We start from the raw sequence: 27338 nt of genomic DNA, 5'->3' as shown, positions 1-27338 counted from the left end.
CCCCAAAGTGATTATCTGGACTTAAGGGATTCAAGTGTTCAAGAGAGAAGACTATGAAAGTTCTGTAATGATTAGTGATAGGTTAGTTGAGCCATTGTAATAGCAAACATTGTTTTAACCCTTTCTCGGTATGGTTGAGGTGTGAATCTCAGATGCCCTTGTAAGGGCCCGAAGGGGTTAAATGCTCGGGAATCCATTGTCTACAGAATTGTTTTAAGCAATAGTATCTTCACATCGAACAGAAACTAGAAGTATCATTTAAAAAATATGCAAAAGTTAAGCACAAGTTTGAAATGGAGGAAAAGGAGGATGCTAGCTGTAAGGCACCTGTTTGCAACAGGGCCAAGGAGGCAGTACACAAGAGTACATGGATTTTTTAATAATTCATTTATGGTAAAGCAATTTGGAGTACCTTTATTTACCTCGAACACCATGTGATGCTTTTCAGTGGAGCTAAGCGGAGAATGAAGCACCATGGAGAGTGGTACTCTCCGTGGTGCTGAATTAAATGACTGCAGCGTGGAGGTGAGTGTTGCTCGGAATGTGTTGTGGGTTCCTTGACGTTTCGAAAAATACTTTTAAGGGAAAAAAAATAATCAATAACACATGACTTCTTGCTAATAGACTGGAAAATAACCTCAAAGGTTGTTTTTTTATTTTCATAATCTTCTCACTGTGGCATGATACCTTAAGATAAGATAGGATGAGATAAACTTTATTGATCCCCATAGGGGAAATTCCTTTGTCACCGCAGCAACAGTTACAATGTCAACAAAAAGCAAAATAAATATGAAAATAAATATAAATAGAAAGACAGAAGATAGCAAGACATCCACGAATACATCAATAGCAGATAAATAGACAATAGACAAAGATAACAGCAACAACATCAAGGATAGCAATAGACAACAACTAGGAACAGAGAGGGTGAAAAATACGCAACCAGACCTAAACGACAATATAAATGGTTACAAAAATAAATAGCAATGAATAAAATAAATAAACAAAAATAGGCAGGATGTGTGCGGGCTGGGACAAACAAGGATAAAAAAAGACAGCAGAGTTAGGACATGACATGACACGACATGTGAATGGGTGAGGTAGTGAATGGGGTAAGGTTGTGAGATTGTGGAAGCAGCACAGATGCACTTCAGGCCGGTCAGAGCTGTGTACCGTCCAGACTGCTGTTGTACAATCTGATGGCCGTGGGCACAAAGGAGCGTCTGCAGCTTTTGGCTCTGCATCAGGGTGGGATGAACCGTTGGCTGAAGGAATTGCACATCAGACACAGCTTGTCGTGCAGGGGGAGGGGAAGGATTGTCCGGGAATGCTCCCAGTTTGTCCTAAACCCTCCCCACTGCCACCGATTAAAGATGGTCCAGGTTCAGTCCAACCACCGTGCAGGCTTTCCTCTTTATCTTATTGAGCCTATTGCCTACTGACTGAGGAGACTTCTGGTGGAAAGGGGTGAGGGGGAGTGGCGGTTGTGTAATAAGATAACAGTCATGAAATGCCATAAAACATATTCTTCCAGCAGTGCCACAGTAGCATACTACAGCCATGCCAAGTACTAATCATTTTCCATTAGCTGACACATATTTACTTGAAACCATATAAATGTGCCAATAATGGCATTAATGGCTTAAGTCTTTTCCAAGAAGCGTTTTTGGATACTTCTCCAGTTTAACTCAAAGAACATTTCCTGCTCCCTGATGTCATTTTTCCAAATCAGTGCTTAGATTTGTATCCATCTACTCAGTCAATTACGGCCTTTGTTTGCATCTTCTTTGTGAACTCCAAGTGCATTATTATCTCGCCTCTTTGCCCATACACTGAACCAACAAAGATTTGATTGGAAAAATGGAGAAAAAGAGCATTTATTAAAGACGGGTGCACCCTGACATTTAGACTCAACAACACAACAGAAAAGACAGTAAAAAGTGAAATTGCTGCCAATCTTCTGGTAAATGGAAAAGGTGTAACCCACTGTGTAGTTGTGATGCGCCAAAACATTGTTGCTGAGATCAAAGTTGCTGTAATTAGATGTGATCCCTACCATGCAGCGCTGCAACAATTTGAACTGCTCTATCAGTATCCTCTTTAATCTATGCCAAGGGTAAATATTTTGATTGAGTAGACCTGCAGTCATATAATGGAGTTAAGGAAAAGGAGGGTGGGGGTGGGGGGCACCATCTTCCCCCCAAGGGCCTTATGGCAAGGGAACAGTAAAACTGGAGAGCAATAATATTTATCATAGGTTTAATGACGACTACTGGTGCCTCAAGGCTGGGGACATCTGTGTATACTGCATTCTCAAAGCCTCAGCAGTGAAAATGACAGTCTCTTCTCACAGTGCAGCCACGCCACTGTCAAATCACAGATGAGGAAACACAAGGACATGCAAAGGATGAACTAATCTGAAGTTCTTTCTAATCTTTCTTTCTAAATGTATATTTCACCTCGACACATAATGAACATAGGCATAAACCAATGCCAAACAAAATAAGAGAAGAATTTCAACATTATTTTAAGTAACAATCCTGAATTTTCTTTGTCAACTCATACCATTTATTGTGAGGTGTGTCAGATACAGTTTTCATTTTTTTCATTTTGTTTTTTAACAGTTTTAAACAAAATTAAATACTCTTTGTTAGGTTCAAATGACCTTCTGCTAGTTTTTAGCTTCCTCCATAAAAGATCACATTCCTTGTGCTTTGTCTACACTGTCCCCATAAAACAGAGGAGCAGACCTCATTGTCCATATTTGTTTCTCCACATATACCAATGAAAAACAGAAATGTGCTCTAAAAGACCAGTGCTTCAGCAGCATCATCATCATTTTTACCTGTAAAGATATACCTGTTAAAGGTAACTACCACAATTACAACATATACTTATTTGTTTTTTGTCAAAACCTTCTTTTTTTATAATGCAAATGTCAAACATTACAGTGTTGCCATCTTTACCATTTGGAGCACATCATCACAGCAATGTATTTATATTTATATGGCATATTTTGACAAAAACTGCACATCCTTATGCCATAATTGATGTGTGAGTGCATGTGTCTCTTCTAAAAAAGGTTTGGGTCGCTCCAACTTAGAGCCTGACAGTTGTCCTATTCTTCTCATGCATAACAAGTGTAGAATATTTGGGTCGTTTGTTTCAATGACCCATCTAATAAATCTTTCACTCCCTCTCTTATTCAAGTGGTCTATTACTGCGCTGAGGCAGGTGGGCCATATTCTTTGGGAGATGTGTTTGTAGCCTGTCCTCCACGGGCTGCGTCCTTGTTCGCTGTGTCACTTCCCACAGGGACTGATGTGATCAGACTGGCAATGGCGGTGCATCTACCAGGTGTGTTTCTACAGTCCTGTTATGCATAAAGCTCAGCTGCTAACAGAACAGATTAAATAGCAATGTGCTGATTATAGGAACCAGTATGAGCCACTGTTTGACATGTTTATTTCATGTTTGGCAAAACTCTAAACGGATAACCCAGTTTTAAAATTCTTTGTCATTTGTCACTGTACAGAAAGAAAGCATCTCACGTGAGATCTTTTGTTGTGGTTGCAGAGCAAAACGAGCAGTGATCTTTCAACACCATCTCAAATGCACCATCGATACAGATGCGCACCATTACAGGCTTATGTTGGGCTAGTGTAGGAAAGGAATTTCAGACTAATTCTAGAACTGATGTAAAATGTTGACATTTGATTATGTGATTCCACAGTTAGAGGGTGATTAATTACCTTAACTTGATTTCTCCATTTGGATCAGGGGCAATTCAATGTCTACAGTTGTACAGCCTTTGCTCTACTAGGGGGTATGTACACATTCCTCATTAATGACGTGCTAGCAACTTAAATACATGTAATTGCATGGAAACAAGTGCCATTCTTGGGCATCTCAATTAATCCAGCAAATTCTACTCACAGTCAGCACCAACAGCAGAATAATATTTTGTTACACTGACATGTGTGAGTTTTTTATGCTATTACAGATGAATTTAAAACTTTCTTTAAAAGAAAATAATAACGCTTAACATAATATTATGCACTTTGTCATCAAAATAAAATCACAAAAAGTCATAATCTTTCGTATTTTAGCTACATCAGATGGGGTTAAGAAGCCCCTCTTGAAAAACATTACAGACAATATGTTACAATCTAACAAGCATACTGTAATAGTACACACATCATGTATCCTATTTACAAACTTTTCTTTAGAAGCAATGTGATAAGACCACAAGTGACCGTTTTCAACAATCAATTCATTCTAGCAAATCGAGAGATACTTAGTTCTGAATAGACAGAAGAGGATAATGGGTTTGGCTTTCTTTTGGTTGATATGTTCCCTTCTCAACGAAATGTCATGGGCTAATTGATGAGTCATATTAAAAATGCTTCACGAATCACATTTCATACAATGTCTCTTCTCAGCTTTACTGGTCCATCACGACATAAACAGATTATCTATTTTAGATCAACAATTAGCTTGTTTTTTGTTGAACCAAAGCAGGTTAAGTGACAGGACAATCTACAGCACAGTTATGCAGAGAGTGATCCATTTTAGCCTCATCATCAAGTCGCCTTCAGCTGTGCATGCAGGGATTGCACGCATTCCAACAACGTTTATTTTATTTACAGTTATATCCAATCAAAGGCTTCAACTAAAAAAGTTGGTTTTCTCTGGATGAAATTGACTTTTCAAGTCATTAAACTGTCCTCCGAGAAGACTCTGAGGGCAAGAGAAGTGCCATCATTGCAGCAAGGCTGTTTTAAACACACTGCTGGCACAAACCAAGGACCTGTATTCAGTGCTCCTACATTACTTGTACATTTTGACAAACTTGTAAATAAATATGAGTAAAAGGATATCTCGATAAAGAAAAATCATCCATTGTCCTTTGACTCTACAAAAGCTGAAACCCTTCTAGCTGTAATGCTGTTGGTGTGAAAGCAAAGGCAAGTGCCAATAGCAGATTGGAGGGATGTAAGCCAGAGAGGTCACTTGGGGAACTTCTAGCAATCGCGCTGGAGTCCCTGGACTCGTCCTGCTGAGAGTGAGAAATGTGGTTAGTTTCACATTAAGGATGAAGTTAGAAAACATTTGGTGACATATTGGATGACTTGTGGGATGATTTGCATTAGATGTTAGACTTGATATGCCAGGTTATAAATAACATTTTTAATAAACTTTCCTGTCATGTGTGATTTGTTACATTCCAGATCTAACACACACACACACACACACACACACACACACACACACACATTATGAAGTACCCCTTCATAATATTGTTTTAGAAATAAACAGAAATTGGGCTGAATGTAGCAGAAACATCTTTTCTGGCGCAAATATTTCTCCAAGGGTTCAGGTACTAATAGGATTAACATCAGGAATTAAATTGTTCCTACCACACACAGAGCAGTGTCCACTGTTAGGTTTGACACCTGTTTTTGGGCCTGAAAAGGGGAAAAGAAAAAAAAATCACATTTTCATTTCTTCTCTAATTGGCTTTACCAAACTTTTATATTCCCACCCTTGCTCAGAGTGATGTAAACGTGCACTTCTTTGAAATTATCATTTAGTCTGAATAGAGTGAAATAACTATCTTGCCGCAGAAGTTAGGTTTACATGCGATCCAAGTGTGCCAAGGTTGAGTAAATGATTTTAGCATGACATGAAAGCAAACTCATTCTTGCAACGTATTTGAAATACTCAGAAATGGTATTCTAGGTGTGCATACTCCCTGAGTTATCATCTTTTTCAGATTTAAATATGTGTTTGTGTCAGTTTGTAGATGTACAAACACCTATTTGTGCCACTTCAAGGTTACAACATTTCAGTGTATTAAAACTTTTCCCAGGGCACTTGAAGCCTTCTCAGTCATTCATTAAAAAAAAAAAAAAAATCATTTGCACACAGACGCCCACAAGCAAAGCACAGAGATACAGAGATGGAGTACACTGAAATGATAGAGTGCATGCGTTTTGCTTTGGGAACATAAGAAACACTCCACTCGTCGCTTCTTAAGTAGGAAGAATTCTGTGAACCAGGATTCTGGAGAAGAATGATTAATTGCTTTGTAGGAGGTCTTTCCTCCTGGAGAATGTTTTATGGGTGATAAATCATATTATCGCTATTAAAAGCCAATATGATAGATTGTCTCGCTTAAAGTTTGTGATATCATCTTTTCGTGAAAAACTAACCCCCGCAAAAAATATCAGTGCTGAAAAAGTAGCTCCCTGAAATGTTTTTGGTTAAAACCAACAGGTTCGAAAGAGGCTACAAGCCCCTAAAGTATATGTGCGGTAAGTAAAATGTTTCCATCATGTAAAATGTCAAAATCAGCATACGGAAATGATTTCCCACATTGCATTTGATACCTCACCTGTAAGGGCTACTTGCATGTTTATAAATATGACTGCTATGGACATTTCTGTGGCATTTACTTCAGAGTCACCTCTAAATTAAATCTCATGTGAATGTTTTGACACATGTTGATTTGACCTGGTAAGATCTTTGGGAAAGATGACGGTCCGAGCAGGAAAAACAATGATTACTAGTCAGTACATTTCATTCTTAGTCTTCTTAATGATACTGACATATGTATTAATCAAAAACTCTGTGGCTGAGACTCCTTCCTTGTGTGTAGGAAAAGTTCCTGTCACAGAAGTTTAAACAAATGCATTGTCGAAAAAGGTGTTGTGTTTCATTTACATAATAATAATTTATCCTTTATTAATCCCTTGTGGTGAAATTCATTCTCTGCAATTAAGGATCCATCATGGATCAACCTTGAGCAGAAGGCTGCCGTCCGCCAGCAGAGCAGTGAGGGGGCTCAGTGTTTTGCTCACCAGCACTTCAATACACTAGGAAGAGCGGGGAATTGAACTAGGAATGTTTGGTTCCCAAGATGATTGCTCTATCTCCTGCACCGCGCCACACAACGCCACCCCAATGATTGAATTGTTGATAGTAATTCAAGGCAATAGCTAAGAAGTTATTTGTTCCTTTGACCTTCATTTTTGGCAACAGGGGTCATGATGAACATTCTCCTGCTAGCTCTTCACTAAAATACCTTGCTTTACTCCAATATGTTCTTTGAGTTCTGTCTTAGTCATCCAATTTTTAGCAACTGGCTCAAGTTCATGATCATGGTTAGGTAAGAGGCAAAAATGTATGCTAAACATTATTCAATGATGGCTTGAAGTTTAATAACTATGTTTTTGTATTTCTACCTGATTCAACTTTGAAAATTCAAACAAATTTGATGCTTCAAAATAAAAAGACTTGCTTTGTATAATTATGGAGGCTAGCAAAAGTCTTTCCTCCTAGGTGCAATCAAACTCTTCAATGTATAATAATCAATAACATCCCATGTCTCCTCTCCTACCTGCAATAATGTACACTTTATCAATCAGATATGTATAACATTGTGTGTTGATTTCATATTTTTTATACCATAAAGGTTAGCGATGATCATCAAGTCTCTTTCTTTAATCTTATTTGTCTGATTTTGCTATTGTCTCCATCCTTCCCTACAACACTTCCTGAAAGACTCAGGTTTCAGATTCATTGATCTAAAGTCTCATTAAGGCTCTGTTCACAATTAATGTCATGATTTTAGTCTACTTTTGTTTTTTGTTTTTTTGTATGACTGGAGGTAAAGACCATGTAGGTTGGACAATAGTGGTCACTGTATCCCAGATCATTTTTCAATGAACATCTGATAGAAAGTAGAAAGGCAGGCAGCAAACTGCTATGTTGGATTCATGCCACTGCTGTCAAAATGTCATTAAGGTGTCAAAATTGTAAGATGCTGCAGGATGATTAACAATAATGCACTTTTTAACAGTCAGGCATTTCTTTAGGTTGCCACCATGTGAGATATTGTTGAGTTGTATTCAGTCCAGATTGTGAATGACCTTTTGGAAGTCAATTTGTTTCTTTCTATTCTGGAGTAATGAGCATGCTGTTTGGTCCATAATCTCATCTGGAGCTTGCTTTGTGATCTCTAAGTTCTGAATACAGTTTTTTTAAGAGGTTTCCAAGAATTATCATGCTCAGAACCTTCCAGGGCACCGCTGTAAATTAACATAATGCTTCTGAAGTTTACATTCTTAAAACATTGCAGGGATGTCCTCAACATTTGATACCTTTTTGGTACCTTTTTTGCATTCTAGCACTTTTTAAAGAGATGGAGATGGTGGTGGCAGCGGTGGTAGTGTGGGTATGGTTGTTTTTGGACATACATTGATGACTTTAGGTCTAATTCTATTTAGTCTTGGTACTTATTTATTTTTGAGCTTCAATTTCTTTTTATTCCATCTTGATATATTGATACTTATTTGTAGCAGGTATTTGGACTGAAGGGTGACAGTCTGGATTTGTCAACAAAATAAATTGGTAAGCAAAACACATTAATCACTGTAATAAATATATTTTAAGAACAGAGCATAAGCACTTTGTTGAAGACGTCATGCAAATAAAGAAATTCAACATTAGTGATGTCAAAAAACAAACATTATTCATCACTTTAAATTTTTCACACGTTAATTGGAAAGTATTTTCAATTATTTCGATGTGAAGTTATTTATTTATTCATTTACATTTTTCAACCTACGGTGACTAAATAAAACACAGATGGCAAATGTACAAAAAGGGCTTGTGTGAAGACTCTTCTTCCTGGACTGATGATATTTGGTGACCAGCAATTATCACTTTCAAAATGATGAGGCAGCAACAAAGGCCTAGAGTACAGATCGCTAAATAGCATAGAGAGGTTCCATAGTCCAAATGGGTGAAATCGAAAAAGAAAGCTAAATCTGGTAGAAAAGAATAAGGGATGCAATTTTAGAGTCTCTAATCCAGAATGACAGGCATGGGGGTAATTTTTTTTTTTCTACAATTTTGTTTTGATTGAGGACTGGACTTACACCCTTTTTTCCCTGGAGATAATTTTTCACTCCTCCTCTGGCTGCACTGACTTAAAAAAAGAAAAAAGAAAAAAGCACTCTTTTCATCATTGGCCCTTTTTTGAAAAACAGTCAGCGGTCCACATCCCAGTAACCAACAAAATCAGGAAGATGGTTGTTAACTCTACATGTGTTAATCAAAAATCATACCATGAATTCTGTGTTCTGACGTCCCTGAGAGATCTTACCACACACACACACACACACACACACACACACACACACACACACATCCTCCACACAATTATCTGACAGTGGTGACAGCATGTCACCAAGGTTAAGTTCTGTCTCAGGGAAACCTGCTGTTGGTTAACATGGAAAGCATGACAAACAATGAAACATGATAAAGAGAAATTAAAAAACAGAAAGGCAGCATTATACACTGTTTCTGTTTTTTGTTTTTTGTTTATAATGGAATTCTTTCAAATTGATTTTTCATCCATGTCTCATCTTTCATCTGTACTGGAAGTAATATGATGGCTTATGCACATTAGAAAAGCTTAGGTTAAAATTCCAATACATAGGATAAAAATAAACATCCGTCAGAATTCGTTCAAGTTGCCTTAACAGCCAAAATAGTAAGGATGATTTATTTGTTGGTAATGTTGCAATAAACATTAATGAAAAAAGATACCGTGTTTTGCGGACCATTATCAGGCGCAGAATAAAACATACGGTATATTAAGCGAAACTAAGTCAGTTTGGTTGAACTTTAATCAAGCCATTCATTCGTTCAATAACCCACTGTTCAATTTTGCCATATATTTGCGGCTATCTCGCTTTGTTCACTCAGATAATGTTTGGTCTTCACTTAGCTAAGTTAATCTGCTTGCTTCCTAAACTTCCATACCATTGATTCATTCATGTTGAATTCTTTCGCTGCTCTATTCCCGTGATCTACGGCGTTACTGATGGCCTGGAGTTTGAGTTTCGTTTTGTAAGCATGTCTCTTAACAGATGCCATTTTGGGGGGTCTTCATACACACAAATGTACAGTAATATTATATTGAAGCACAGTATGTACCGGTATTACAAAAAGTGGCGGAAGTAAGCGTATCACGTTCTGTTCTCTGATTGGTTTATCGTTGCCAGTGAGAGCGGACACCTGAAGTTAGTGTGAGTTTGGAACAACATTGTATTCCAGCACATAATTGGTTATCTAACTTTGAGCGCATTGTATCTCGTAATATTGGTTGGAGGTCAATAAGCAAAATAATTAATTCAGGCGCACCGAATTACAAAGTGCACGGCCGATTTTTGAGAAAATGTAAGACTTTTAAGTGCGCCTTATAATGCGAAAAATATGACAGATAGACAGACAAGTCTAGGGCTCCAGCCATTGGTTAGCTCTGTTTATCATTATATTCTAATTTTATTTTTTAATAGGTTAGGACCTAGCCTATTTAGATTTGATAACCTAGTCGCTAGGTAATCAAATCTTAATGTTTTGCTGTCATTACAAAAGAGTTTGAAACGTACAAAACAGACAACAAGAACGTCTCTGTTTTTAAACAGTAACCATTATTCAGGTGTAACTAATAATGCTGGAAAAAGGGTTAAAATTATTATGTCCAGTGGATTGTTACTGTTATTACTGAGCTGATAAGTGTGTGTGTGTGAATACTGCAGCCATTTCAAAGACTGATTGCCAGCTGTACTTGTTTCCCCAATGACGAAAGGGGGTAGCTGAGGCTCAGTTGATAGAGTGGGCACAACTCCAATCAGAAGATTGGTGATTCAATCCCTGGCTCCAAACCCCTGCTTGCTACTTATTAGTCTGGTTAGCAACTTGGGCTCACCAAGGGCTCTGCCGCCCTTGGTATTTGGGTGAATGAGAGATCCTGTCTAAAGCGCTTTGAGACCTCAAGGTGTTGAATGTGCTTTACAGATGAAGACCATTCGAAAGCAAGTGTTTGTATTTTGAGTGTGAAAGAAATTCAAATAAATGTAAGCTTTCTTTTTTTCCCAACCATTAACCAAGCCCTACTGGTGGATGGAACATTTGGAAGGCTCTCAAGAATGCCACTGTGTCCCTGTGCAAACATATCCAGACGCATTAACACACACAAACACACAAAAAGGCACACATACCACCCCTGCGGGCCATTTCTGATATTACTGTGGCAACCAATTAGGTTTGACATGACAGCTTTGGAAACTCTGACTCCACACTGATGTCTCATCTTTCTGCCCAGGAGGGGGGATTCTGTCCATGCCAACAAAAAATCATAAACCCATCCCTGATCCATCAACATGACAGATCCAGACACCTGATATGCACGCTGACTGAATGGACTGGTACCTGATGTTAAGGTCTATAAGTCGCTTTGGATAAAAGCGTCTGCCAAACTGTAATGTAATGTAATGTAATGTAATGTCTTAATTTGATGCTAGCCAATCTGCTTTTATTTGTGTGAAAACTTTGTTATTGTTCCACATATATCACAGAAGAAACATCTGGCCAGGTACAGCTACAGATTTCTTAGCGTGCGGTTGTTCTTCATTTTCTCTTATAATTACCGTGTAAAAGTAAATACAACAACTCTACAGAAGAGTTTTTCAGTCACTTTTAATGGGATGCACTGCTGCAAGCGAATGACAGGACTAGGATAAAAAGGTTATTATTAAAACAAACTAATTGCCTCTCAATCTTGTGGTCCCTCTTTTGGCTCAGGGGAATCCCTTCACAGGTCAGTCGCTTTTCAGCTAATGGGACGAGCAGAAGTCTAAACTATTGTGGGTGTGGGTCGGCTAAAATCTCATAAGGTAACTCTCATTAGTGTCAGAATAGGGACACAGAGTAAAACATATGTAAACAACGTTGGCCAAATGGTGAGTGAATAGACAAGATTTACTTTTACTCAAGGCACAAAGGGAATATTTAAAACTGACATTTATTAAACAATCTGACGGACAAAACTTAAACAATACTTTAGAATGTCACCTGTAGGGTCCCGCAGATGTGATAGAGTGAGTCAGCAGTTAGATCCACTTTGGTCACGTCCGTGAATATGTCCAGTGCATTGTTAGTTCTGTCTCGCTGCAGAACAGTCGGCCGAATTGGGGGTTGGGGTTGCCAAACTCCCACATCCGTGCCATTGCCAAAAGCCTGTATGGCGTTACCTGGCGGACCAGAGTGCATTAGTATATGGCATGAAGTCACATAGCCTTTATAATTGCTAGTAGACATGAGAACAAATGGAAAGTAAAAGATCATAAATGAGCAAACTGTAGAAGTAGCAGTTTGCTGTACAATCAGAAATTAAGCGATGTCCATGACAAAGCTTACTAAGCCTAGCCTTCAGGTAAAAATGCGGGAGTTTGTTCATATTTATGTGTTTACAGAACAATAACACAATACTAGACAGAGACTTGCAGTGGATACTAATTGCTATTTTCACAAGCTAGTACCATGGCGAGTGAGTTCAGCCCCATGAGCTGTTTGTGGAAAAAAAAAATAGGTAAAATACTGTGCAATTACCCAACCAGACACAGTGAAAAAAAACAACAAAAAAAAAAAAACATATTTTCTTCTACTGATATTATTACTTCCTTATCAATAACAAATCTGTATTAATAGCCACGGGAGAGGAAAAATATAGCTAAATGAAACAAATTAACTATATTCACAAAATTAACGCCATTGAGTGCAGGCCGAGCCATCCTGCTTTCCTTGCAATTTATAAATATTTGGTAATCTCACACGTCAGGAGCTCACTACATTTTGCCTAATTTGAGGATAAAAGACAATTATAGTTTATACTTTAGGAAACTTGGTAAGAAGTGAAATGAGTTGACCTTTCACAAGTATTTTTTGAAATGGGATTCTGCCCTTAAGATGTTATTCGCAAAGCCTACAATTTATCCAATGGCCTTTTGTGATGATTTGTTTTAGTATACTAGTCTTTGATATATTTAAATGAGAAAAAAGATGTAATAATAATATAGAAAAATTAGCAATTAATCTAAAAGGTAACCCAGAGTAATGACAATTGAGAACAATTCAGTCAAAACTGACGTTGAAAACGACAGTGCATTCTGATCCGAATGCCTATTTGCATTCATGGCAGTACCCTGAAGCAAGAGAGATACTTTTGAGAGAGTATGTGCCTTTCATGTCAAAGTCAAAGAAATTGCTCCGTCACTTAAAAAGTCTAGCTTGAAACCATTATCTCAATGTCCCCTGTTTCAAGGAAGCAAGGCTGAATATGGGCACTCACGTAGGCATCGATTGTTGGTGAAAAAGTCTGCAAATTTATCACAGTCTGGCTTGCTGTTGCCGCTGCTGTTGCAGTCGCACCACGGTGACAGGCTTATACCGAGTGATCGCACATAATTGGGTGTCATCACAGTACCTGTGGAATACAAGAGAACACGTCACAGCTATTGTTCAGCAATCACATTTGTGGTTCTCTAACTGGACGCATTTAGCTACATTTCTCATCCACTTCTCATTGTTGTAGTGTTCAGATCTCCCCCATTAGTATAAGCACATCTTCATTACAGAAAGGGTGTTTCACAAACTGCTCAGTGCGTGTGATGAATCGCAATTCACCAGTTTTGAGACCAGTGTTTTCATGCAAATCTTTTGTTCTATTTCAACCAAGAATCAGCTTTCCAGGGCTTGACACTGACAACCTGCTGCATCAGGATTATAATATCACCAAACCTTACTGATTTGTAATTAGATGTTGTTTACAGTCTTCTGACAGGAGCATAATTCCTGAAAACTGCTGAGGTAAATAAAATTGGCAAACCATAGAGAGTAAGTAGAGCTGCTGTTACGGGCCTGCTGTCTGTAGATTTTTATGTTTGATTGATGGAAGCAATGGGTTTGGGGGAGAGTCCAAGCTATCCAATAAGGAAATATACGACAAATATATATGTCTCCATATGAAGATTGATGGAGGAATGTTTTACCTGTGGGGTACTATGTGATCAGAACACTTGACCCTTATGAATAGATACAAATATATAATTTTTCTGTACATATGGCATACTATATTAAAACTTGTATTTACACGTTACATATCAAAATTTTCACATTGCCTAATATATATATCTGTTTTGCCATTAGTGAATGTAACAATTTATTAGACATGGTATTGATACGTTGGTTGCTGAGTATCTTCTTGCTATCTTTTAATTCTCATTTCATTTAAAAGATTAAGTCCTGTGAGCTTTAAAAAACAATAGTTGAAATTCTGAGAGCCCCTTTTAAATATACTGCTCAAAATAATAAAGGGAACACTTGAACAATACAATGTAAATCCAAGTCAATCACACTTCTGTGAAATCATAGTGTTCATTCAGGAAGCAACACAGATTCATTTTGACTTGTTTTAAGGACATTACATCAAAGTTGGATCAGCCTGGAGTTTGTTTTTACACTTTAATTTTAAGTGTGATTCCTAATCAGACCTCCATGGGTTGATACAATTGATTTCCATTGATCATTTTTGTGTGATTTTGTTGTCAGCACATTCAACTGTGTAAAGAGCAAAGTATTTCATAAGAATATTTCATTCATTTAGATCTAGGATGTGTTTTTTAAGTGTTCCCTTTATTTTTTTGAGCAGTGTACTTATCCTGTGCCTCTGTACAATATAGAGAAAGCTCTTTGTATTTCTATATGTCCTCTTATCAATTCCAAACATATGCAGATATATGTATCTCATTTCAGTTAAATACAAATGCAAATGTGTGAGACATATGTTGAATATTAAATATGACATGGTGAGGAAAATTGTTAGATGCATTACTTAAATCAGGGGAGATAAACTGTAGCCTACATATATTGCATTAGAATTAAAGGTCCCAGCTGTTCATTTTACCTTACTATACATTGTATAATGTGTACCTTTTTCATGTTTGTTTAATATGTGTCACATGGAACTTTGGCCAAACAGACTTTTGAAACAACATTGTTTAAACAGGACCATTTCCCCTTTGGGGATCAATAAAGTTTATCTTATATTATCTTATCTTTATCTGTAAATAAGCCATGCTGTCAGATTGATGATTCAGTGTAGGATTGAAAATATTCCCAGTTGAAATCATGTTAAGCCGACATGAAACACTGTACAAATGAGAATAATCACACGATGTAAAAATACGTAAAAAGTTAAACACACATATAACATATCTGTATTTTCTATACATTTATGTTGTAATCTGTTTTCCAATATAATTTATTGTTTTAATACACATGTTTTAATACACAGTTCCACATATTGTATTAGTTAAAATAGAATAGACATTGTGCATTTCGGGGCAAATTGCAGTTCTTCAGCAGAGATTGAAAAGAAACCATTCTTGGCCAAGCTGCCATCTTGTTTGAACAAGACTGACCTTCACAGACCACATGAAGTATGCTTATTAGGTGAAGAAGCACATGCCAATTCTGGTACTCAATGTAAAAGATGAGTGGTTAAGCCATTAGAGGGGTGTAACCTCTGCGAGCTGTGTGAATATTAAAGGTGTAGCTTTAAATGTCTACCCTTTGAAATAATTGTAAGTGTCGTTCTTTAAACCTCATTACCAGAACTCAGTGGAACATACTTTTTTCCCTTTCTACTTAATCACAGCAGCGGATGGAATAGTGAGCCTAAAAGAGAATAAGTGTCACAAAGAGCTGAAGTACATTGCATGAGGTGTGATAACATGTGCATTCAATACATTCGCTTTATACTGCCTGTAAGCCCAGTTGTTCCGTTGTCTGATGTCTACTGTCAACATAAGATAACAATCAAAGCTCTAATGTTGTGAAAATGGTCTTAATGTCATTTGTTATTGCCTCTTTAAGGTAAAATGACAAATGTATACCCATTTGCATTTCTAATCACGAGTCTCCTCACATTGTCTTTACAAAGTGAATGTTCAGTGTCAAAAGTGGATGGCCGGTAGTTGGTGCTCTATGAATTAGCACAGCCTGTCCCCACTGCTCACTTTGTCAAGGATAAGCATTAGTGGAGAGTGTATCCATTTAATGTAAAAAAAAAAAAAAAAAACTGTATTAGAAAAACAGCATTTTGGCCTGATTTCTTGACTGTGAAAACTAAAAAGCTGGAAGAGTCAAGTCAATATCTATCCTAATACTGTTACTGATGTCAATGAGGGATGGGTATTTGAGTTTCAAAATCAATCACTACGGACCAGTGTATGTGCTTGAACCTGCTGTCATTTTACTGCGCTGCAAACATTTTCCCCTCGGAATAAGTGCCTTCAGAGCAGTGCTGCTTGGATTTCAAAGTAAAGTGTGCTTTTAATCGATTTAGCCTCATGTCTATGATGGTTTCTGTTTGCTGCTCTTCGTCAACTCCAACAGTTGGACAACAGTGCAATGCATGGTATTTTGCTGCATTCGATGAAAACTATGAAAACAAAATAAAACAAAATGCAAAACACCACTTACAAATAACAATAAAGTCAAACTTATTGTTAACTTGGAGGTTCTAGACAGAAGCTTAGATACAGGGACTATACTATATCACATTTTGCTCTCTCACTTCTTCTACACACATACATGATGAAAAACAGCAGTGTTGTGTTAAAACCAATAAAAAAACAACCCCTAATAATTACTTCATTAATTGTGATGTCTATAAAAGTAATAATAATTTTTAAAAATAATAATGAAAAAATATACTGTATATATGTAAACATTGCATTATGTTTGAGAGGCTGACTCTCGGGGCATTGAGTCAAACTTCCACGCTGTGGAACACCATAATTAATTAAATGACTAAGCTTTAGTAATACAGTATGTATTAAATACTAAATACTTAACACAACTTACCAATAAGACCTGAGTAGGAGAGCAGACAGTCAGCATAATTCTCCCTCAGACAGCCTGATATGGATCGTGCTTCAGGCTGACAGTTGCTTATAAAGTCTGCCAGTCTTGACCTATATGAATGAATATGCAAATATGAGATGCAGCGCTCCTGTGTGTTTATCAGAAATCAGTCTTTTACTAGGCATGGCATCATATACTGTAGGCAGTAAATTATTTTGTAGTTTCTTACCACAGTCCAACTATCATATTTTACTAAAATAAAATTGTGTAATAAATCTGTGTTTAGAATGAATGTAACCTCTGCAGAGCCATTTCATTATATTTTAAATTGTACTTTTAGTGAAAACAGACATCCTTCAGAGCAGCATCAGGGAAGGTCCAGGTATATTCTGAAAGACTTAACTGATCTTGGTCGTTTATTAAAGGATTGTATTTTTCTGCAAATCACAGTCAGCTATTGTTGCTGTGATGCTCTTTCATACAGCTGGAAAATTTCACCATCATATGTAAAAAAGAATGACCATGTGAACTCGAATTTAGCTGCACAGTACAAGGGATTGGGTTCATGGTTGACCAAAACCTACAGATTAGCAAACCATGTGTGTAGCAAACATTTAAATAGGTCTTTGTGATGCAGTACTGATTCTCTTATTCACAGTTAAAAACAACAGACATCTTCTGTAACACTTTATGTAATCTGTGGTTGATTAGCATTAAGTCAGATTTTAGTGTGTGTGAGTGTATGAGTGTGTGTGTGTGTGTGTGTGTGCGTGTGTGTGTGTGCGTGTGCGTGTGCGTGTGTGTGCATTCAGGTGCAGTTCTGGCATGCACACATGGGCACACGCTGAATAAGAGCACTTGGCAAAATATAATTTGCGAGGAAATAACGGGCCATTGCTATGGATGTTTTTTTGTATTTACAATAATGGAAACAGATTGATGTGTCATTCAGTATTTTACATCAGGTATTTCTTTTTCTATCTATAACCTAATATGACCACTGGAATGGTTTTGATGCAGGGCTGTTTGTATTTGGATAAAATATCACCAAGAAACCAAACTGGAAAAAAAACAAAGAGAGCCTAGAGAACTGGTTGTTAGGACATGAACATGGATTAAAACAAGTCAACTGACAATTTTCTGTCCATTAACCTTGTCAATGCTCTGTTTTATATAGTATTATTCAGACTAGACCAGTACTTATCTCCTCCAGAGATGGACCATCTGAATCACTACTCACTGTGTAGATAATGGCTATGTCCTGAAAACAACCTGTGCTTTTGGGATCCAAGGAAATACAAATAACATTTTTGAAATCCATAGTTGGATATATCTGAAAGATTATTGTGTGGTGACAACAAAACTACCCAACGCTGTAAAAATACATGTTGTCAAAAAGATTATGTGACTTGAGGGTTGTTGTGTTACCTGCAAACATAGTTAGTCTTGCATGAGTTCTGGAGGGACAAACAGTTGGGTTTGTCTTTATCCTCATAGGAGCAGATAGGCACAATGGTTTGTCTTCTGCGTTCTGCACATGCTGCCTGGTCACCCGCTGGACATGAGCAAAACAGCATTCCATAGCTATATTTGGTTGGAACCTCAATTTGGGAAAAGACAGCAAAATTAGTATGGGGGGGTGGATTTAGGTGGGAATAATACATGCCACCCATCAGAGGGCCTGCTCACAACAATGACAGATGACAGAGTGAGGCTGACTACTTTTATTGTAACATGTATCAATAACCTTCTTCCTCTGTCACAAACTAGAGCTTATGACTGTAAAAGAGGATCAGGACATAAATGTACAACTGGACTGGGCTTTTCCATCTTGCTCTAGTCAGTCCTCACCACAGAAGATACAAATAGCCCCTGCATCGCATCTGATGCTGCACTGATCCGCCTGTCTACCTTGTGCCCCATCTTGAACACAAAACCCTGAGAAACTTATTTGTCTTCCAATTCAGAGAGTGTATTCCAAAATTTCTTCAGCAGAGAACTCTGGCCTCTTATTTGTTGGTGGAGACTACCATTCTGGTGAATTGAGTTTTTGGTAGTATACAGCTACAAAAAAAGAAATGAGAAAAGCCATTCTCATTTCCCCATACATTTAATTCCCTTGTAACATCTCCTAACTTATGGATCCAAGAAATTGAAAATGATTGCTTTTTTGAGTTTGGACTTTCTTCCAGTGGTAAACAGTTAATAACCCAATTAGTAATGGTAATAAAATTTTTAAAAATACAACCGTTATTGTCCTCTTCACAGACTCCCCCTACTCCCCCCCCTCTAATCTTTAGGTTTATAGCTTATAGTACATGTAAAGAATCTATTCTGAATGCTTTTCATAGAATACTAATTTTTTCAAATTTGCCAACCCTTGGTTGGAGTTACCGCCACACTCTACAGCCAATAACAACAAATATAATTACCTTGTCAAAAAACTGTCGTAAAGCCTTGTGGCATTTGCGCTTGTTGCAGACCTCGGAAGTAGACACTCTGCTAGTACAGGGGTTGATATACGCTGAACGATATTTCTTACACGTATCATTCAGGTTACAGGCCTTGGCAGCATTAAGACAGTTGTTTTCCTTTGTAGACGCAGGCTCAGCTAGGAGAGGGGAAACATATAAATTCATTTTCCAAGCAATTTCCTGTTACCACTACTTGATCATCTGTTTAGTCTTAGTGCTGTACATGATTTATACTTAAAAATGTACATTTCTATCCATAATCCTGAGGACACATCCCTCCAGTAGAGACAAAAAATATCCTAAGGTTTCTACAATGATGACAACAATATATCATTCCTAATTAGACATTTTTGTTTGGTTTTTGGCATAATTGCCTAACCAAAAATCATTAAAATAGTTTGAGGACACTGATGCTCATTATCATATCATTATCATTGATGTTTGTTCAAATGTTATGGTTGTGCATGGGATACTTTTTTCTTCCTTCCTTTTTTCCCTTTTTAGATTTTTTTTCCCGATATTTTGCAATATATTAAGGCAAGACATCTGCACTTAACTGAAGAGAAGATCAAGCGTTACATCTGCTGTTATAACATATCATAATGTATAATAACATTGCACTCTTTTGACAGGTATTAGATGCAGATCCCTTCATAAATTACAATATTTAAAACCAATTCAACATAGGTTAAGTATAAATATAGATATTTGTCAAAAGATCTTTTTTCTGCCAATGCATCAAAGTGGTAATATTAGCATTTTGAGCCCAAGCTGATATTTAAAGGGGATCTCTGCCAATACTGATGAGACTCCAATTATATAGTGCTTTCCTCATAATTTACAGTTACAACTTCATTATTTGCCATGTTGCTATGTATCAAACAATATTCTGCTTCAAATTAAACAGTCCAAAGATACCAGTAGTGCTTCAATAATAACATTGTTTGGAACCCCCCTGTAAAAACCTATTAGCATAGTGAACATATCTTGACTTGAAAAACATTTCACCCATCATCCATGGGGAGTTTCGGAATATAACTGCCAGGGTTTTGGGCAAGTCTAGGTTATGGTGGCTTGTTGTGTAAATGGAAAAGTTGATCATCAGAAACCAGGTTGAAGGGGGTAGGTATGCTAATAGGGGTGTTATTTGTTGGAACAAAAGAGCAACTTTGTGGGAATACCTGGACTGGAAAGTGAAAAGGTAACGCGAAACAAAAGGAGTGAAACCTATTGGATCACATGAATTGATGCTCGTGGAGAGGAGTCAAAGAGGCCAACTTTGTCAGAACAGAAAAACCATCTCTGAACCGAGGAAGCGGCTTCAGCCACAACCTTTCACAAATGTACAACAGTCAACACCAAGATGGATTTGTACTCGCGGACAAGAACCTTCTGCACCCTCTGAACCACCAGGAAGGACCCATCACCAGAACCAGACCCATGTAACGTCCACATGAGCCTCAGTTCATGAGGCCATCTTAACCAAGGCCCACCCAAAACCCTGGCAGTTAAAATCAGAAACTCCCAATAGGTCATTAGAACTGAGGAGGCCAGTCAGATGAGGGGTGAAACGTTTTCAAGTGAAAAAATTTGAAGTCCAATTGGCAAGACAAGAAGGTTTCGACAGGAATTCACCATGACTGAGAACCTCCACAGAATTTGTAAGTATGGGGACTTTCAGTGACCACTCACATAAAACTGTCTGCAAACATACAGTCAGTGTAAATACTTTGTGATGTAAAATGTTGCAATTTCCCTTTTGAAAACTATAATTACAGCACAATTACTCTACTATAATGGAACATAATATGACTGCATTTCTGGAACACATTACATACGATACACTTTTTTACCTAGTTGGACCATTTATGAAAATGTCTTAATAACAGATTGAGGCGGTAAGTCGATTCAGGGAGGGATGTAGACTTTTAAGAGGAGATGTGATTGTTGCCATGTTTAGCTTGTGTCAGTCAACAATGTAGAGAATAATTTGCCGGGGCAGCAAAGCGTTTTCGACTTTGAAACATCTGACTTATTTGGACATCTCTATTGGCAGTCCAGTGCGGTAATATGAAAATGTCAGCAAAAACAGTGATGTAGATTCTGTTCAATAAAAAGAAGTGTGTGGAGGTTCTCAGTCATCCAGGTCGTGGTGAATTCTTGCTGAAATCTATGACGTTTCACCCCTCACCCGAGAGGCTTCTTCAGTTCTGAACTGATTGAAGTCCGGTTGCCAAGACAATAAGATTGCTATTAAGAAGGGTGGATTCATATATAAAATGAGTGGGTTGTATGCTGTACTGGTAAGCTATGAGGAACTAGCAATTTTAACACATTTGAAATTACTTATAAATGATTTATTATATCTCCAGAGTAACTTACTCTCTGCACGCATCTCCGACATATGCTGGGCTCTGACTGCTGCTACTCATGTCATGCCTGTCATGTATGTAATGATTTGCTGTCCGCTGCCATATAGAAAACACAAATGTCTTACTTAAAAGATGCACATTGCTCTGACTCAGAACATATTCCCTGACTTCAGTAACATAAATCCCTGTCACCTATCTTTGCCTCCACCTCAGTGCGCCTTTCCTTCATTCCTTCCAAAAGCACTCTGTGTGCAGCTCTCACATCTCATTTTTCTCATTTGTTGTGGTTGGAGTCCTTACTGCTTGGCTGACTTCTGCACCATAACACAAACTGTATCCTCAGCCTCTGCATGGAAGAGTGAGTTCTGTAATTCTGCCTTTTGAGGTGGAATTGAAGCTCGCTGCAATCTTTCATGCACCACAGAACAAGCTATGATTAAATCTGAATACATTCTTGAACCTTGGGTTAATCACATATTACAAAACCCATTACTTAGATCTGACAAGTGCCTAGAGATATGATCCTTTAGAGGCTGTTTGTAGGTCTTTGGCCATTGGTGTGACAGTTTTACCTCAATTACTGTCAACCAGAGGGGGAAAAAATGCTTACCTGTGTTGTATTCAAATAACACTTTCTTCAAAAGTTCTTACTTTGGAAAGTTGGCAGAAAACATGGATTTATATTTTTGATGCGTGCAAGCTGCAAAGGGCTCAAGCTATGTGTGAGTAAGAAGGTGAAGCATAAGGTCACAGTGTGACTTCATATAGACACAACACCCGAGGCTGGAAAAAACCTTTCCATTGAGGGCATTTTTTGCATTTAATAAGTCCAGTTTGGGGGTCATATTTTCTCAGTTGCTACTTCAAACTGATTCTATTTGTGTTTAAGGCAGAATTCAATTTAATGGAGAGGCAAGACATTGTTGTTACAGCAAAACTAACATTTATTTTGTTTATAGCCCGAAAGTATAGTGATTGTAACATTCATGCGTATGCTACCTCCAGTGCACTCTGAACATATAGAAATGAATTGAATTTTAAACATTTGTTCTTTTTTATACATTTTTATAAATTGTTTACAGTGAAATGACAAGGAAATAGTCACTTGTTTTTTTTTCATCTTCTTTAATTAGTATTCTTTATTTGTGATCTACAAGATAATTATCCTTACAATGTTATGACATAACTGAATCAGTATGTGATGTAAATAGCACCATTTCCAAAGTCAGTGACCTCTCACCACAAAATTAAGTTCAATCCCCAAATCCCCACCCAAATAATGAATCTTCTTTGAAAGATACACTGTCTTGAGAAAAAAAAAAAACAACTCTCATTTTGCCTTCTTCAGTTTCATCCCCAAAGCAAGCCTAACGCGTTTCCATTGATGTGGACAAAATGACAAGACAGTGAAGCAAACACTCGAATCTGACCCTTTCAACCCCGACAGGCTGACACAAAATACCCTCCGCAAAAAATGAAAATATCAAGATGTTGGATAGTTATTGTTTGTAGGGGAGAATCTCAAAAACAAAGGTCCTCGGACAGCTGTGAAAATTTCCAGTATCTCCTCTGCTCTTGTGGCAGAAAGGTTGAGTTGAGGACAAAGAGTTGGTCTGAAATTCCCCTCCAAGTTATAAATCAAAACTGTATCACTGAGAGTGTGAGCCATATTATTTAGCGTGTCTCGGTGAGTTGCAAGAGATAAGGATAATAGAGCAGCCTGAGCCTTAATCTTAGTAAACTGAGGCTACTTTCAGTACTTGTTAATTCTATGCCTGCAATACATTTTCAAATGTAAACTATAATGAAATATCTAAGCGGTTAAAAACTTTGGACCAACAATCACCATGCTAGGTTGTACACCGATCACATGGTATCAGGTCTTGATTGAACTGCAAGAAAAAACGTTTATGCTTTGAGTTTCAGTAATATCAAATATTGGCATGTCAATCAAAACAGTAGCATTGCTTCAGAATTTTTTTAGAAATAATACAACACATTCAGCATTATTAGTGTTATGATGAGACACCTAGTGTTTATTTTGTGCTGAGATTAAATTATGATGCTTGTCAAGGGCGAAATGTGTCAGAAAACAACAATGGAGATGCACTTGAACAGGGAGAGTGAACTCTTCAAGGTATTTCATTGCCCATAAAACCCTGACTAACACACAGACCAGTGGATGCATCTTCTCTCCGTGTGATGCTCAACCTTTATTTCACCCAGATAAAGGGCAAGGGAAGTAGTCTGTTTGTGCCATCGCATCTGGTGTATTGAGCTGAGAAAAATGCCTTGGTGGACAAAAGGCCTAAGGCATCACAATTTTCACAACAAAACTATCAACAGTCTTTTGCAGAAGCGTCCGTGATAGTTTCAAGCAAAAAATGTTTCATCCTTTCAAAACCCTTTTACAAAATCATCAATTTTTCCTCCTGTCTGGCTTTATACTCACTAAGACCTGAAAACACCATCAGATTATAGGGCTCCAAAAGTGCGTCAGCAGCGCAGTGTAGTGTAAGTTTAAATGTACTGGCCAAAGACATCACCGAGCTCTCCGTTCCACACCAGACACAAACCCCTATACCTTATTCTGGATTTTGTCTGATTGAGGGTGAGAGATATCCCTGTGCTTTAGCACATCATCATCTTTTTTTTCCAGAATATTTTTAAATTATGTAAAGATGACCCGTCCAACTTATTTCTGTATTAGGTTCCCTCTATTAGCAGATATCACAACGGTTAAAATCCCATGAATAATTGACACCTCGGATTCACCAGCAGTTGTATTGGTGTGTGGAGCCGGCACATCCGGCTGATCCTGTCCTTCCCTCCGTCAGACACACAGGTGGAAACCCGAATTACAGCTTGCCTGTCTGACATCTCAGATTGGATGGCAACTAACCACCTGAAGCTCAACCTAGACAAGACTGAGCTGCTCTTTCTCCTGGGCAAAGGTTGTCCGCATAGAGACCTGGCCATAACCATCGACTACACTGTGGTAAGGCCAACCACAACTGCAAGAAACCCGGGTGTGGTCCCAGACAACCAACTGTCGTTCTCAGCAAACGTCGCAGCAGTCGCACGTTCCTGCAGATTCCTCCTTCACAACATCAGGAAGATCTGCAGATTCCTCGCGGAGGATATGGAGCAGATACTCATCCAGACTCTAGTCATCTCTCGTCTGGACTACTGCAACTCCCTCCTTACCGGTGCCTCAGCGGTGACCATCAGGCCTCTGGAGCTTATTCAAAAAGCGGCAGCCCGCCTGGTGTTCAACCGTCCCAAATTCTCCCACACAACTCCCCTTCTCATGTCCCTTCACTGGCTCCCGGTAGCCGCCCCCATCAAGTTCAAGACCCTGGTGCTCGCCTACCAGGCAGTGAATGGGAGAGCCCCGTCATATCTTCAGGATATGGTCAAGCCACATGTCCCTACCCGTCCCCTCAGATCTCCCACCTCTCGGCGACTGTCCACCCCATCACTCAGAGCCCCCGGCTGCCGATCGAACCGGTCTTGGCTCTTCTCTGTCTTGGTTCTTCAGTGGTGGAACGAACTCCCAGAAAAGGTCAGAACAGCGGGGTCGCTGCCCATCTTCCGCCGTGAGCTGAAAACATACCTCTTCACCAAGCACTACCCCACTAATCGCACTTAGCCCCCCCTCCCCCCCAACATGCCCCCCCCCTCCAAAAAAACAAAAAAAAAACGAAGAAATGAATGTACGTATGTATATAGTTTTGAGATGGCTATTTGATAGAGTGGTGACTTCTGAATAACGATACTTTGGATCTTCGGTTATTGAATTGCAATTTTTGCAAGTCGCTTTGGATAAAAGCGTCTGCTAAATGACTGTAATGTAATATACATATATTAAAGCCACATTCTATCTACATGGTTCGAAGCCTTATTTCTTACTAATCATCTCTGTTGCTGTACTCAAGGTAAACTCCAGCTAGCTATCAGTTTTACATTTAAATGAAGTGGCCTGGTCTTTCTGTAGGACCCATTCATTCTCACAAGCACCATCTCTTCTGCTGCTGTCCAGAGAGGTCCTGGATCATTCGCTACTGAAGGTTTTGATGGGAAGATCCACACTTCCCTTCTCACTTTCTGCTTTTTTTTCAACAGTCAGCCTCTTCCTGGGTTTTCCCTCTTATTTAATATATACTTCAATGTATAGCATCACAAACTGTGTAAATTCTATTTCAATGGGGTTATTTACAAGCATGACTAGTGACATCGCACTCATTTTGATATTAACTGTGCATGCATTAACTTTGCATTCAGTGTATTTGTAGCATGCATTGTATGTCATGGAATTTAGTACAGTTGAGTATGCAAACACCTACTAGTATCTTTTAATACATGTTTGGAGACAGTCTTTTATTGTTGAAATTCCATTTCGTAATTCAAAATATCCATGTTTGAAATCTTGTCATTCATGCTGAGCATCCAGGCTACTTTGAAACAACACAAAGTCCACAACAGTATTAATGACCCACATGTTAAGTGTTTTGCTCAACAAATCTGCCATTCGCTTAATTCAAGGAAGTGAAATAACTTTTCAGTTGCTATATTCTTATATCAAACATTTATTAATTGATCTATTTACTTGTTTTGCAGTGCAACATACTTGATATGATAATATAGGCATGCCTTGGTGAAGATGATGAGTATGCATCCACATTTGTAGGTACATAAGCATGTGTACAAATGTGTTTGATCATGAGGATGCAGGATGTGGCTCGCTCACATCAAATGATTTAATGCATCCCCAAAATCACACCCTGGCTCACCTGCAGCCTACAGCATTTTTTTTTTCTTATCTCAAAGCCATGATTAGCCTTTGCCTGCATCACTCAAGCTTGCATATCCACTTGGCTCAGTGGACACAACTTGTCATGGCCAAGCCATTAGGTACACTCATCTTGGTGAGAAATTCATACCCTGCAAGCCACTTTGTTGAGTTCCTGTCTTTCAGTAACATTTGTATGTATCATATGTGCCAAAGTACATTGAGGTCGGAATGTTAGTCAGTATGTGAAAGACTGAGTATGCTCACTGACATCCTTGGCATTATCATATTTATCAAGTTATTTTGGAATTGAAGTGATGATACACTGTGAGTAAAACCTAACAGTGACATCATTTGTTTTGGTGGGAGGTTGTTACTGTTCAACATATCACAAATAAATACTCAAATCATGACATTTAATATATTTTGAACTCTGCACACTAATATTGTTGTATAAGTGACATAGAAAATAAGGTGAAACCAGAAGTGAGGTTGTTCATCATCCAAGGATCAATGTATGTTTTGAAAAATCTGCATAACACCCAACTGGGTGTGATGCAGGATAACCTGTCATTTCATTTCTGTCATTTCATGTCATGTATGAAATTCTTTTGATGATGAGGCAGTGACTGTATGCCACTGAGTTTTTAATAGCTGCAACATATTGGTATTCTGTTATAGATGGGATGATGCGTGTGAAAGTATTTGGATGACTTGCTACTATGGTTTGTGCAAAATAGATCAACAGATTTACTGATGCGGGAGTGGTTTGCTCCTACAGTTCAGGGTTCGGCCTCAATGGCAGAGGATTACTGAGGATGAATCAATTGCTTCGGGCAACTAGACCAACTGAATTATTCTTGAATCTGCAGTCACTTTGAAATGGAAAATCATCATGCCAGGCTGGGTCTCTTGTTC

General features: G+C 38.2%; 1 protein-coding gene across 2 annotated transcripts in view; it reads right to left on the bottom strand.

Annotated features, from left to right (window-relative positions):
* Window positions 1-2882: 2882 nt before the first annotated feature.
* gfra1b (gdnf family receptor alpha 1b) overlaps window positions 2883-27338 on the bottom strand; it is a 28820-nt gene continuing 4364 nt past the window's right edge. Inside the window, exons 4-10 of one of the 2 annotated variants that reach the window (XM_086139736.1) lie at window positions 19215-19393; window positions 18211-18383; window positions 16783-16892; window positions 13205-13339; window positions 11929-12107; window positions 5421-5468; window positions 2883-5059 (exon numbers count right to left, since the gene is read on the bottom strand). In XM_086139736.1, coding sequence (XP_085995862.1) covers window positions 4916-5059; window positions 5421-5468; window positions 11929-12107; window positions 13205-13339; window positions 16783-16892; window positions 18211-18383; window positions 19215-19393 — 968 coding nt within the window. In that variant the 3' untranslated portion in view covers window positions 2883-4915. The remainder of the gene's footprint in view (window positions 5060-5420; window positions 5469-11928; window positions 12108-13204; window positions 13340-16782; window positions 16893-18210; window positions 18384-19214; window positions 19394-27338) is intronic. The other variant, XM_086139737.1, reaches the window with a different exon arrangement.

Source organism: Fistularia commersonii, chromosome 32 (assembly GCF_037954325.1).
Source record: "Fistularia commersonii isolate RoL2024-O1a breed Wild chromosome 32, RoL_Fcom_v1.0, whole genome shotgun sequence".
NCBI classification, from domain to species: domain Eukaryota; kingdom Metazoa; phylum Chordata; class Actinopteri; order Syngnathiformes; family Fistulariidae; genus Fistularia; species Fistularia commersonii.
This window is presented reverse-complemented; position numbering and strand designations above follow the sequence as displayed.